This window comes from Neoarius graeffei, chromosome 21 (genome assembly GCF_027579695.1).
Source record: "Neoarius graeffei isolate fNeoGra1 chromosome 21, fNeoGra1.pri, whole genome shotgun sequence".
In the NCBI taxonomy this organism is placed as follows: Eukaryota; Metazoa; Chordata; class Actinopteri; order Siluriformes; family Ariidae; genus Neoarius; species Neoarius graeffei.
Genome location: NC_083589.1, coordinates 11612951 through 11628034, shown reverse-complemented (window position 1 = coordinate 11628034; position 15084 = coordinate 11612951). Strand labels below are relative to the sequence as shown.

Here is a 15084-nt window from a genome sequence, read left to right as displayed (position 1 = left end):
AATAGAGAAATGTTGGCTGAGTGTGTAATTGTGAAGCCACCACTGCAGACCGTTGTCGTTGTTAATTCACAGCATGCTCAGCTGCGTGAATGTGTCATGCACCGAAAATAAGAGATTTACACGCCAGGAACGCCTCATGATGCAATACGCAAGAAAAGAAAGATGATTTACTGCCATTTTACTTTGTATTTGAGTAAAGTGAATAAATAAATGGTCTGTGGAAAATACATTTAATCCTGGGAACTGCATGCACAGGAGGGAATGTGTAAATGTCAAGTTCAATTTTAGATTTACGAACCTGAAAAAAATGTCGAAAAACCGGCGTTAAAAAAAAAATTTCAACCGCACAAACGGCACTCACCCGGCCGGTGGACCGGAAACGGAACATTTTTTAACAATGGCCTGATGTACACTAGTCAGTGCTCCAGTTATCGGCACCCTTTGGTAAATTTGCTGTTTCGCTGATGTTTTGGACCACGCCCCAGTGTCCAGGCATCGGGCAACAACGAACGCAGTGTTTTTGGACTGGATGCAGATAGCTTTTCGCATTCAAGTGAACGAATCAGCTTCGATTGCATTATTCAGATTAATCGACGAGCTGCAGGAAAAGTTTGTTTCTGCCGTGTCGATCAGCTTGCCCTAACGCTTCGTAGAGCTCAGCCTGGTACTCGTCAGATTATGTAAACAATCTAAACCGTTTGATCAGTGAAAGAGGATTGAGCATGACGCTCAGAGAGGCTCCACTACGCCTTAACGAAGGTGTTGGCTAGGTGTGGAACACACACGAGGTGTATTAATTAACGTTTGCAGCATTTTGAACTAGAACTCTGATATTTTGAGATTTCAGTCCTTTGATTTTTTTTTTTAAACATGCTATGATGGTTATTGTTGTGTTTATAGTCTTATTGATTGCCATCTCTGACTTTTCTCACTTGAGCAGAATTGTATCTGTACTGACCTTAACCTGTTCCATCCAGCATCGAGAGTAAACATGAAGTCACAATTCTGAGCGGACTTAACGAATTTGTAGTCAAGTTTTATGGACCACAAGGAAGTAAGTTTGTTTTTCCTCCCTGTAAATAACAGGAAAAGGTTTTTGTATGCGTTTTTTTTTTTTTTGAATAGTAGTGATGTTTACATGTTTGTACCTTCGGATCAATCCAGGTTTGGGTGTTGTGTTGCAGCTGAGTCCGGTGTGCTTGATGATTTCCTCTAAGTGCAGTTTCTATCCTGGGGAAAATGCTAAACAGGAAGTTATACAGAGTGTAGAAATGAACCTACAGTTCGAGAGAGTTCTACACGAACACGCTGAACTTTACAACAGCTGTACGCATGTGAAATGGAAATAAATCGACTAAGGCAGGAAAAACTATTTTGGATAAAATTATTGTCCGTTACACGCTGATCAACCTGTGCGACTCAGCTGTGCCTTTGAATCGAGAATAAGTGAAAAGGGAACTGAACATGAACCGTTTATTAAAATTATTATTACAAGGGTGATTATAGTTAGTGTATAGCTACAACTGGAATGTGTTGATTCTGTTAGCGTTTGTAATTATTGTACCATCATTAGATAAAATAAAATCTTACAATATTATTTGAAAGTCTAGAGAAAGATATTTTCTGATTTTACAAATAACACTTCAGATACTGCTTTAACAATAATCAGCATCACTGTATAAATGAGCGCAGATAGCTGTGGGGTTGAGGAGACATGGAGGGGTGGGGATACCACCCAGCCCACAGTTTAGGTTTGAATCTTTTGAGAGTAAGGGCCTCTGCATGCTCTTGTGACAAGGCTTTCGCAGATGGCTTTTCGCAGACAGTTGTAATTTATCGTTGAGCGGGGAGTAATGGGCGTGCGCGATGTTATTCACCTCCACAACGCAAGGGGGCGCGAAGTCGCTAGGAGTAGTTGGTGGGTGTGGTTAGTGGAGTGTTTATCCTCCGGTTACTTATAATGACTAGGACTGGAGTCGTATAGATGTCCGTACTTCCTCAATCAACCGCTCTTCGTGCTGCTCCATCTTCGCTCGTGTTTTTAAAAATGGCGGCCGTGAAAACAAACCAAACCGGGAAAGTAGGGAAGCGGAAGTGCGTGTACAGCGGATGTAGAGTGGACCAATCAGAGCCCTCTTGTCTGCGACGCTGTCTGCGAGGCTTCTGCGGTGGTCACAATTTTTGGGAGGTGCGCGCAGAGCGTCTGCGAGGGGGGGAGGGGCTACGCAGACGCCTTCTGCGACGCCATCTGCGAGGACTGGGTGGTCAACATAAATTAGCCTTAAATGCTTTGGCTTTCGCAAACGTTCTGTTCCCAAAAGCTGATGTCAGGAAAAAGTCTTCACACAAAGGGTTTTTTAATTTTTAATTTTTTAAACTGTTCTTCCGTGTCGGGACTTTTCGGGAAACAGAAGGTATATTCCAACGTGCAGCTAATGCTAACGCCAGGCCACAAATCTGCAGTCACTCCAGTCGTTTCGAGGAATTTTGTATGGATCATAACCTCTAATAAACTCTGCGCTTCTTTCTGACTAAGATTGTCCAAGTAATCCGGTAGTCAAGCTTTTTTAGCTGTAGTTTTCTTCAGGAAACAGCAACAGACGCCGGACATTTCCGCTTGGCTTCAGTACGTGAACTTCATACGTGTTCATGATTTTTATGTCCCGATTTACAACCAATGGGAGACACCCTTTGTCGGCTGTCCACCAATCACAGGCTCCTGTGCCACAATGGTGGTATGTTGATAAATATTTGGAAAATAAAAATATTCTGAAATATATGAAACTATCAAAAGCAATAAAAAAAAAAAATATATATATATATATATATATATATATATATATAAATAAATAAATAAATAAAAATACACACACAGGTAGTCGTCGACTTACGACCGATTGACTTTACGACCGTCTGGTTATGACTGGCAAGTGTTTCCCAGCTGAGCTAGCTGAGCGTACGAAAGTTTCCGCCCCAGCTCCCAGCAGCGCCTCTCGCCGCGTACAGCAGTTTCCGCCCCAGCTCCAGGCACGTGCGCAGTCTCTCTCGCCCTCCCTTGCACACTCAGTCATACAGTTTCCGCCCCAGCTCCTGGTTTATGAAACGAGCAAATCCTCCTGCCAGCCCAAGTGCTGCAACAGACGACCCACAGCCAAGCACCAGTCACTAAATTTTGTATTTTGCTATGTTTTACATTTTGTATTTTGGTACATTTCAAACTAAAATGTTTTCTATTTTTCACACCTGTATTTCATATTTTTTGTTTTGCACATATTAAACGAATTGTACTGTACGCAGTGTTTGACTTAAACCAAATAATGAGCCAAGGAAATGAAATAAGAAAATGTTGATAAAATAAGACTTTAATGCCGCTTTTCCACTACAAACGCGGCTGAGTTGGGCTGAGCCGTGCCGTGCTGAGTGGGGCTGTTGGAGTTGCATTTCGACTACAACCGCGCTGAACCGTGCTGGCTGGAAGTGGGTGGACACACTGGGTGGAGTTAGCGAAAGTGGGTGGACGTCACGTGATGTCGTTAGGTGGCGCAAACAGTGACATCAGTGACCTTTTAAGCGGTAGTCTCACGACCCGGATAGTAAACATGGAGTCGTTAGTGTTGCTGGTCTTGGTGCTGTGGCTTGTTGTCACCGACAACGCCAACAGATACTGGCAAGAGCGTATAGATGAGGCGAGGCGCATAAGGCTTCAGAAATTCTCATAATTCTTCTTCCGGGTTTACGGTGTTTACAGATCCCAGCGTGCTCGTGGGGCGTGTGTGGGCATGTGAGGACACGCCTCCTCACCAATCAGTGCACAGGGGAGTGTCTGCTCACGCCCCTAGCCCCACTCGGCTCGGTTTGGCTCGCTTCAGCCCCACTCCAAAACCGCGCAAGTTTTGGGTGCTAAGCAGGGCTGAAGCGAGCCGAGTCGTGCTGCTCTGAGGTAGTCGAAACGCGAGCCGTGTCGGGCTGAAGTGAGCCGAAAAAGGGTAGTGGAAAAGGGCCATAAGATGATTACAATATCGTTACACATCACAATATACTCACGTTCGTTTAACATAGGCCGACTTACGACCAGATCGGTTTACGACCGGTCAGTCGTAACCAAACGCAGTCGTAAGTCGACGACTACCTGTATATACTGGTTAGAGGTAAGAAATGTTATTCAGTGATATCGTTTATTATTAACTCCAATCGTGATATAAAAGTTCCAAGTTTGACACCTACCTGCTTCAACCACGCTGCTGGCACACGATGTCCTCGACCCTCATCGCCCTTGGCCAGTTGGTATAATTACGCCATTACGTGAACCCCTCTGAGCCGAGCTTTTCCAGCACACTAGAACATGCGCGTACTTTGACGAATAACCAAAAGCAAGGAAATTTGAATGATTTCCCCAGAATATTTTTTGTGCATTTATATATTATGGTGTTGAATAAAACTTAACGCATTTCTCGTGAAATGAGATGAGCTACTTTAGACTGGTTCCCTGCTCTCTTAGCACAGAGTGAGCATACAGTGCATGCCTCTGACGCTTGGTAGGATTCATTTTATACAGGAACCAGTCCAGGAAAACAAGATTTTCGATAGACACAGGTGAACTTTGTTTTGACGAGGAGTCCGATGTCACGATGCCTGATTCACTTTGCAGAATAATAATAATAATTGAAATGTGCTACTGCCGGACTGACAGTTCAGATCTGCATCACGGAGCGGTCGCTTAGGTTGCCAGGACTAACATTTGTCGTCTTATCGGACAATTACCATTACCAAGTTTTACGAGTCCTTGCGCAGATTTTAGTCGTCTCGGATGATCGGACATGTGGTTTTTCGACCGTTGTCTGAGTCGTTAGGTTTTTTTTAGTTATTATTATTATAAAGTTATTAAAGTGATGAGTACAGTAATTGAAACTTGCTAGTGAAACTTGGTGCTTGTGTGATCCGTTCCGACCTTTAGCAGCGTGTAGAATGGAACAAAATTAAACATGAGCTCTCGGGATCAGGTCAGTTGGGCTGGGACCACAGCAGTCCTCCACCCTGATGCTCAAACACCAGCACTCCACAGGGCTGCGTGCTGAGTCCCTCGTGGTTTTTAAAAAAAAAATAAATCGTCTGTGGCTACAACACCCTCACCGTTATAAAGTACACAGATAACACCCACAGTGATGGGGCTCATTTCTGACAAATCAGCAGACACTGAGCAGTGGTGGCAGCTCAGAGAACAGTCTGGCTCTCGTAGATCACCAGCAAGACCTAGGAGCTTGGAATCGGACCGAAGGCGAGCCGGTGAAGTCAGAGGACCCATCAGCACCACAGCAGTGGATCTGCTTTCTGCGCTTAAGAAAGTAAACCTCCACAAGGACACGCTCCCCACCACCTCAAACTGTAGTACTGAGCTCATACTGACCTGCTGCATCTCCACATGGTGCACCAGCTGCACTGCAGCGGAGAGCAGAACCCTGCAACGAGTCTTCCGACGCACTCCTCCTCCTCCTCGCACCCGCTGCCTCCACACAGCCTACGCACTGTGTCACGGCTGGGCATGCAGCGATTCGACTCGGTTCACGATACCGCGTTCACCATTCAGTTCTCCCAAGATGTTTTTTTGGGGAAAAAAAAAAAGATTGAAGAAATTACCAAAAGAAGTATCATTTCCTTTCCTGTTCTTTATCAACTTCTTTTGTTTATTTAAAAAAAAACCCTTATTTCATTTTTATCCCCGCTGGCTGAAAAGCCCGGAGAGGGATTATGTCGTGGCGATGTCCGTCCCGGGAAGGGTGCTCACCTTCTGAAATCAACTCTTCTCACAATTTTTGGAGGAATTTTACGACACTTTGCAGGACTCTGTTGGTAATACGCATATTACGTTTTCGTTCATTTCAGTCGCGTTTTACCAGAGTTATGGCCGAGTTGCCAGTGGGGGATATTTATGCTTTTAGAGCATTCTTGTCTTAATCAAGTCAAATCAAAGTCCCTTCCCATACCATGTGACGCACAGGGCGGCGCCGATCTCCGTTTCCGTAGCCCTCGGCCTCTCGCCTATTACATAGCTCGGGTTACAGTGGGGGGCGGGTCCTCTGGTAGCCGCGAGAGTTTGACTCCCCACTCGCGTCTGTGTTGCAGTCGGTACCGTTTTTATCGTGGTCTTTGGTATGACCCGATCGAGAGGCAGACGCGCTAACCACTAGGCTAACTCGCGGTTGCTTGTCTTAATAACCAACAGTAATTATTTATAAAGGTTGGAGTAAAATGTAATAAAATATTCCTTTTATTAAAACTGGAAAAGGTAATAAAATGGAGGCCTTTTCTTAATAAACTTATGAACATTTGTTCTGCCTTAATTTCCTTCCTTCCTTGCTTCCTCTCCCTTCCTTTCTTTCTCTTCCTCTCTTCCTTCCTTTCTCTTCCTTCCTCCCTCTTCCTTGCTTCCTTTCTCTTCCTTCCTTTCTCTCTTCCCTTCCTTCCTTCCTTTCTCTCTCTTCCCTTCCTTCCTTCCTTCCTTCCTTCCTTCCTCTTTCTCTTCCTCTCTTCCCTTCCTTTCCCTTCCTTCCTTCCTTCCTCTCCCTTCCTTTCTTTCTCTTCCTCTCTTCCTTCCTCCCTCTTCCTTGCTTCCTTTCTCTTCCTTCCTTTCTCTCTCTTCCCTTCCTTCCTTCCTTCCTTCCTTCCTTTCTCTCTCTTCCCTTCCTTCCTTCCTTCCTTCCTTCCTTCCTTCCTTCCTTCCTCTCTTTCTCTTCCTCTCTTCCCTTCCTTTCCCTTCCTCTTTCTCTTTCCTTCCTTCCTTCCTTCCTCTCCCTTCCTTTCTTTCTCTTCCTCTCTTCCTTCCTTTCTCTTCCTTCCTCCCTCTTTCCTTGCTTCCTTTCTCTTCCTTCCTTTCTCTCTCTTCACTTCCTTCCTTCCTTCCTTCCTTTCTCTCTCTTCCCTTTCTTCCTCTCTTCCTTCCTTCCTTCCTTCCTTCCTCTCTTTCTCTTCCTCTCTTCCCTTCCTTCCTCTCTCTTTCTCTTCCTCTCTTCCTTCCTTCCTTCCTTTCTTTCTCTTCCTCTCTTCCCTTCCTTTCCCTTCCTCTTCCTTCCTTCCTTCCTTCCTGCCTGCCTTCCTTTCTCTTCCTTCCTTTCTCTTCCTTCCTTCCTCTCTTTCTCTTCCTCTCTTCCCTTCCTTCCTTCCTTCCTTCCTTCCTCTTTCCTTCCTTCCTTCCTTCCTCTCCCTTCCTTTCTCTTCCTCTCTTCCTTTCTCTCTCTTCCCTTCCTTCCTTCCTTCCTTCCTTCCTTCCTTCCTTCCTTTCTCTCTCCTTCCTTCCTTCCTTCCTTCCTTCCTTCCTTTCTCTCTCTTTCCTTCCTTCCTTCCTTCCTTCCTTCCTCTCTTTCTCTTCCTTCCTTCCTCTCTTTCTCTTCCTCTCTTCCCTTCCTTCCTTCCTCTCTTCCCTTCCTTCCTTCCTTCCTCTCTTCCTTCCTTCCTTCCTTCCTCTCTTTCTCTTCCTCTCTTCCTTCCTTCCTTCCTTCCTTCCTTCCTTCCTTCCTCTCCCTTCCTTCCTTCCTTCCTTCCTCTTTCTTTCTCTTCCTCTCTTCCCTCCTTCCTTCCTTCCTTCCTTCCTCTTTCTTTCTCTTCCTCTCTTCCCTTCCTTCCTTCCTTCCTTCCTTCCTTCCTTCCTTCCTCTTTCTTTCTCTTCCTTCCTTCCTTCCTCCCTTCCTTCCTCTCTTTCTTTCTCTTCCTCTCTCTTCCCTCCCTCCTTCCCTTCCTTTCCCTTCCTCTCCCTTCCTTTCTCTCCCTTCCTTTCTCTTCCTTCCTTCCTTCCTTCCTCTTCCTTCCTTGCTTCCTTTCCCTTCCCCTCTCTTCCTCTCTTCCTTCCTTCCTCTCTTCCTCCCCCCTCCTCTCTCTCTCTCTCTCTCTCCCACCCACTGTGTATTCCAGCTGTTGAACTTTATTGCGCCCTCTGCTCTCTAAACAACACATTTACGGTTCAGAGAAACTAAGAGATTAAACAGCCTGATGATGATGGCGATCCGATTTGCCATAACTAGTTATGCCTGGTCACTCCTCCCTCTTCACCCTCCTGCCCTGTGGAAGGCACTACAGATGCATCAACCACCACACCGCCAATCTGAGGAACAGCTACCCCAGAGGATTAACATTCTGACCAGGCAACCGTCACGCCCTTTTTAGGACATCCTGTCCACACAACACGCTGTGGATTTGAGTTATATACGGTCCCGAGCAAGGAAATGGACCAAACCCTAAACAAATAAGGAGTGGAGTGTACACACTCGGTCCTCAGTGCTGCTCAGTCACCTGCTGAACTTACTTGGTCACTGCTTCATGATGCTGATGTGGTTTTGTTTGTTTTTTCCCCATAGGTAATTTCCTGCTCCGTGTTTTTGTGCGTCTCGGTGTGCGGTGCATGATTGTGTAGATAGAGCACTCGGAGTTCAGTTCTTTCTGAGGTGGAGATACGTCCGACAGGTTCTCCGATAACTGTGGAGGGCTTCTGAAGCTCTGTTCCAGTATCGGGTGGGTTCTTGGTCTCTTCTGGCTCGGTGACGGAGTTGGACCAGGCAGTCAGCTTCCTTTTATCCTGATGTGAATTGTGGGACCTTGGACACAAGTGTGTCTTTTTCTAAAATGTGTCCAATCACTTAGATAATCAAAGTGAACAGAATGCACCTGAGCTCGGTTTGGAGAGCCTTTCGCTGAGGACTCTCTTGATTTAGATACGTCTGCGCATTAAACAAAGCATTGACCAGACTGCATCGTAATTGAGGCTATTCCGCATAAAATGCAGCTTTTCTTCTATAAGATGCAATCAACATGTAAACCTGATCAAACCCAGACTCCTGCTTCTGAAAAAGAACTTCCTGTTTATCATGAATCGGGGGTTTAAAAACACATCCCCTAATCGCGCCGTATTTCACAGGCTAATACGGTGGCGTAATCGTTTTTTTTTGCCAGCTGATTCAGCCAGGGTTCGACATCGCTGTGGTGATTCATCATCACTGCTGATACGAGGCGCCACAGTACAGTGGAGAAACCAGGATTCAGAAACGCACTTGCGTTCCAGAGAACTGCCTCACGTATTCAGGTTTCATGGCAAACAGGGCTGCTTTGATTTGTGTCTCACTTTTTCAATGCCCAGTGCGTGTTTTTCTTTTCCCTCCCATGTAGTTTGCGTGAAATACGCCTGAGACTTGGCAACCCTGTATATCTGTGAAAGCCTGGACAAAGAGATGTTTAATTAGCAAGATTTAATTTTTTCCCCACAATCCAGTGCTCAGCGTATGTATGCGTGCGTGCGTGCTTTGTGTACTTGTTTCTTTATAAATCATTTTTCAGTCGAAAATAATTCATGACCACCTTCTAATTCTTGTCCGTCGTCACAAAATTGGCCTTTGTGCAGTGTGGAAATGGAGCTTTTGTGAAACAGTGAAGGGACTAAGTATTACTGGACTTTTGTTTCATTTACAACCCCAATTCCAAAAAAGTTGGGACAAAGTACAAATTGTAAATAAAAACGGAATGCAATAATTTACAAATCTCAAAAACTGATATTGTATTCACAATAGAACATAAACAACATATCTAATGTCAAAAGTGAGACATTTTGAAATTTCATGCCAAATATTGGCTCATTTGAAATTTCATGACAGCAACACATCTCAAAAAAGTTGGGCCAGGGGCAATAAGAGGCTGGAAAAGTTAAAGGTACAAAAAAGGAACAGCTGGAGGACCAAACTGCAACTCATTAGGTCAATTGGCAATAGGTCATTAACATGACTGGGTATAAAAAGAGCATCTCGGAGTGGCAGCGGCTCTCAGAAGTAAAGATGGGAAGAGGATCACCAATCCCCCTAATTCTGCACCGACAAATAGTGGAGCAATATCAGAAAGGAGTTCAACAGTGTACAATTGCAAAGAGTTTGAACATATCATCATCTACAGTGCATAATATCATCAAAAGATTCAGAGAATCTGGAAGAATCTCTGTGCGTAAGGGTCAAGGCCCGAAAACCATACTGGGTGCCCGTGATCTTCGGGCCCTTAGACGGCACTGCATCACATACAGGCATGCTTCTGGATTGGAAATCACAAAATGGGCTCAGGAATATTTCCAGAGAACATTATCTGTGAACACAATTCACCGTGCCATCCGCCATTGCCAGCTAAAACTCTATAGTTCAAAGAAGAAGCCGTATCTAAACATGATCCAGAAGCGCAGACGTCTTCTCTGGGCCAAGGCTCATTTAAAATGGACTGTGGCAAAGTGGAAAACTGTTCTGTGGTCAGACGAATCAAAATGTGAAGTTCTTTATGGAAATCAGGGACGCCGTGTCATTCGGACTAAAGAGGAGAAGGACGACCCAAGTTGTTATCGGCGCTCAGTTCAGAAGCCTGCATCTCTGACGGTATGGGGTTGCATTAGTGCGTGTGGCATGGGCAGCTTACACATCTGGAAAGACGCCATCAATGCTGAAAGGTATATCCAGGTTCTAGAGCAACATATGCTCCCATCCAGACGACGTCTCTTTCAGGGAAGACCTTGCATTTTCCAACATGACAATGCCAAACCACACACTGCATCAATTACAGCATCATGGCTGCGTAGAAGAAGGGTCCGGGTACTGAACTGGCCAGCCTGCAGTCCAGATCTTTCACCCATAGAAAACATTTGGCGCATCATAAAACGGAAGATACGACAAAAAAGACCCAAGACAGTTGAGCAACTAGAATCCTACATTAGACAAGAATGGGTTAACATTCCTCTCCCTAAACTTGAGCAACTTGTCTCCTCAGTCCCCAGACGTTTACAGACTGTTGTAAAGAGAAAAGGGGATGTCTCACAGTGGGAAACATGGCCTTGTCCCAACTTTTTTGAGATGTGGTGTTGTCATGAAATTTAAAATCCCCTAATTTTTCTCTTTAAATGATACATTTTCTCAGTTTAAACATTTGATATGTCATCTATGTTCTATTCTGAATAAAATGTGGAATTTTGAAACTTCCACATCATTGCATTCCGTTTTTATTTACAATTTGTACTTTGTCCCAACTTTTTTGGAATCGGGGTTGTGTATATATAAAATATATAATATAAGCATATAAAACAAAATTAACTAGAAAAGCACTCGGAGAGCGCAGACCTCCGCCAAGAATCCTTGAAAAAAAAAATCCGGGATCCAGAAGGTGATCCGGATCACCGCCAAAATTTAATGGATTGTTACTTGTGCCCAGTCACACCTCTGGAAAAAACTTCAGAGCAACCCGTTCATTACTTTTTCCGTAATGTTGCTAACAAACAAACCAACGCTACCAAAAACATAACCTCCTTGGCGGAGGTAGTCTCATCTCATCTCATTATCTCTAGCCGCTTTATCCTGTTCTACAGGGTCGCAGGCAAGCTGGAGCCTATCCCAGCTGACTACGGGCGAAAGGCGGGGTACACCCTGGACAAGTCGCCAGGTCATCACAGGGCTGACACATAGACACAGACAACCATTCACACTCACATTCACACCTACGGTCAATTTAGAGTCACCAGTTAACCTAACCTGCATGTCTTTGGACTGTGGGGGAAACCGGAGCACCCGGAGGAAACCCACGCGGACACGGGGAGAACATGCAAACTCCACACAGAAAGGCCCTCGCCGGCCACGGGGCTCGAACCCGGACCTTCTTGCTGTGAGGCGACAGCACTAACCACTACACCACCGTGCCGCCGGCGGAGGTAGTAATAAGAGAAATTGTGCTTGGACACCACATCAATTGCTAGCTATCAGTACTGCAAAAGAAATATATTTAGGCAACCTGCATCTGATGTCATGAAGGCGAAGGAGCTTCCTGAAGTTCTCAGAAAACATATATTTTTAAACAATACTCAAATGGAAGACGCTACAGACACGTCAGTGCAGCTAGTTCAGTAATCTGCAGGTTCATGGAACCGTAACTAATCATCTCCCCATAAGATTCCACAACACACTCTCAGACTAATGATCCTGAAAGTGAGAGCGAAACTAAGAGTCGCAGGACGACCCGAAAGCAGCAGGAACAACAATCATCTCCGTAGCTTCACCTCACTCTAAACTCTGAGCACAGAGACCCAAATCGGACCTCTTTCGAGACGGTCAGACGAGACTCTGTTGCAGTAACTCAGCTCGTCATGTTCGGAGTAAGTGTTGTGTGTATGATCCCAAGAACACCATCGTACCCGCAGTGAAGCATGGTGACGGGAGCATCACGATGGGGAGCTGCTTCTTTGGAAATGTCACGGACTCGTATCACATGGCTGAAAAAAAAAAAAGCGAACGTGGCGACGTACAGGGACACGTTAGAGGCGAATTTACAGAACATACAGCAGCAGTAACTCAAGGTGACGATGTTTGCATGCCGCAGACACTCTCCTGACTTTATTTATGGAAAGTGTAAGTTCATCAGAGGCCCTCGAACCTTTGGGGACACGAAGATGATTTGCTGAGACGAGTAGGGCCAGAAATGAACCATGATGCTGCAAGAAGCTAATTAAGCTGTCAGACAGCACTGCGTCAAAGGATTGGCGTTAATTACTGGGACCTGAGAAGCTTTTCTTTATTAATTGTATCTTTTTGTTGACGACGACCAACGGGTTCATATTTATTTGTAATTACAAAGCCAAAGACTTTGTATGTAACATACGGTAGAAGTGGATGTACATACTGGAAGTATATTAACAGAATCGGGCATGTCCAAATAATTATTTCCCTCTGCTGTTTCAAAATTGTTGGCACCCAGAAACTGGAAGCAGTGTGAAATGTTCCACTTCTATGGCTTTGGAGTTAAGGGATTTAAAAAAAAAAAAAAGACTGACAAGTGTATTTGGGTGTGAAGGATTGCTAACGGGTTATGGATCCGAAAGCTGTAGTCGGTGCCGTTTGTGTTCTCAGAAGGAACATTTGGTACATTTTTATAGCATTTTTTTTTTTTTTTTTAGCTGATGGTGCAGCTCGGTGATGTAGAGCTGATACTGTTATAAACTTGGTCAAGAAGGGGAGCTTTAGTTAGAGAAGCAGGCTTTTGTCTAAACCGGGGAACAGGGGTGCTGCGCCCTCTTACTCTCGGCATGCGCCCTCTTACCGAAATGCCAATTGAACCCCAAGTCACACTTGGGCCATGCAGTTGTATGCTACTGCACAACATGCAGTCTTTCTCAAAACGATCTTTTCTCCGTGAAAACATCCCAGCAACACCACGTGACAATGTGTCTGATCATCAAATATGTTATAATTACTCCAAAAATATTCCAATCATAGTAGATACACCACCAGACGGTGCAAAAACAATCCGAATTGGCGTTTTCCAGACCGAGGCGCCATGTTGTTTAGTTGTTTACTTGTCGCGGCTGCTCTCGCGAGATTTGACCTGGGTTACATACAAGGTCAGCTGACTTGTAGAGCGAGATTTCTCGAGACTGAATGACCTTTCACCCACCGGCGCGGGAGCTTTTGACAGAAGTAGTTCACGAGTTGTTTTTGTTGACCCCTTGGGCATTTAAAGATGTCATCCCGCGGCACGAAACGGAAGAAAGCCAAAGACTGTCCGGGGCAGAAGAAGATTACTTCTTTCTTTTTCAATGTTGACAGACAATTTGTTACAATTTCCCTCTCGGAGAGCCTCAATGTCCCATTGTAGCCTCAATTTTTCAAAGGCTTCGCACGGCGGGGGGGACGGACAACCGGCCCCATCCCCCCCCACTTCGCTCCCTTGCCATGGTGAGCGCCCTCATACTAAATTTTTCTAGAAAAAACGGAGTTAGAGAAAGGTCCGGGTATGTTCATCTGACCTTGCTTTGTACAGGGATCTCAGACGTCCGCTATTTAGCGGAATTCTGCTATTTTCTAGCGAAAGGTTTTTTTTGTTTGTTTGTTTTTTTTTTTAAATCTCTTGTATATCTATTAAAAATATGTTTAAGTAAGATGACCAGCAGAATACGTTCTGATTTGGTTTGCTTTTTTTAGCTATGTTTTCGTCGGCTTCGTTTGTTCTCGTTGACATTCGGGAACACTCGGAAGTTAAATTGATGTAAATACCGCGAGCAGTGTTGCCAGATTGCGCGGTTCTCCGCCCAGTTGGGGGGTTTCAAGTGCATTTTGGCGGGTTTTGAACATATTTTGGGCTGGAAAACGTCAGGAGTATCTGGCAACACTGACCGCGAGACTGTACGCGATAGGACAAGAAAACAATATGGCTGCGCCCATTTGCTAGAAAACATGTTTTAACTCCGTTCGTGCTTTTGTTTCTAATGCGTTGAACTTAATTCAGAGCACTGCAGGAACATCAGAAAAGCAGAAGGAAAGATCAGAGAAACAAAAGCGGAGAAAACTGGAGGAAAGACAGAATGCACCCCAGAACAGAGCATTAAATTCCTTTGCAGTGAAACCTTTCAAAAAGAGAGGTTTAAATCAAATATCTCCAGTATTTGCTGTACATATGTATATATCTAATATTACCGAATCATTGATTTCTGCTCATATTCATGATTTTTGAAAAATGAATGTGGCTTATATTAGACTAGTTTTGACATTAACTTGAAACAAAAAAAATAAACAAATGAGATGAACTATGGATACTATTGTTATAACAATCAGTGGAATATTTCAAAGCTACATTTTCGTCTAATTTTTATAATTTTTTTTTTTGCCACTTATGTCATTGATTATAAAATATGGCATCAAATAGATACACATTATGGTTAAATTCTGTTGCTTTTCTATGTTAAATCTATGTAAAAAATGTGTTCTATAGCATCTTTAAATGTTAAAATCTCAACTTCAGGCAGCCCCCTTGACCCCTGCTGATAGTTTCTCATCTCATTATCTCTAGCCGCTTTATCCTGATCTACAGGGTCGCAGGCAAGCTGGAGCCTATCCCAGCTGACTACGGGCGAAAGGCGGGGTACACCCTGGACAAGTCGCCAGGTCATCACAGGGCTGACACATAGACACAGACAACCATTCACACTCACATTCACACCTACGCTCAATTTAGAGTCACCAGTTAACCTAACCTGCATGTCTTTGGACTGTGGGGGAAACCGGAGCACCCGGAGGAAACCCACGCGGACACGGGGAG

General features: G+C 44.6%; 1 protein-coding gene across 1 annotated transcript in view; it reads left to right on the top strand.

Moving 5' to 3' along the window:
• ube2h (ubiquitin-conjugating enzyme E2H (UBC8 homolog, yeast)) overlaps window positions 1–15084 on the top strand; it is a 57010-nt gene that overhangs the window by 16630 nt on the left and 25296 nt on the right. The window contains exon 2 of the mRNA XM_060903872.1: window positions 978–1054. Coding sequence (XP_060759855.1) covers window positions 978–1054 — 77 coding nt within the window. The remainder of the gene's footprint in view (window positions 1–977; window positions 1055–15084) is intronic.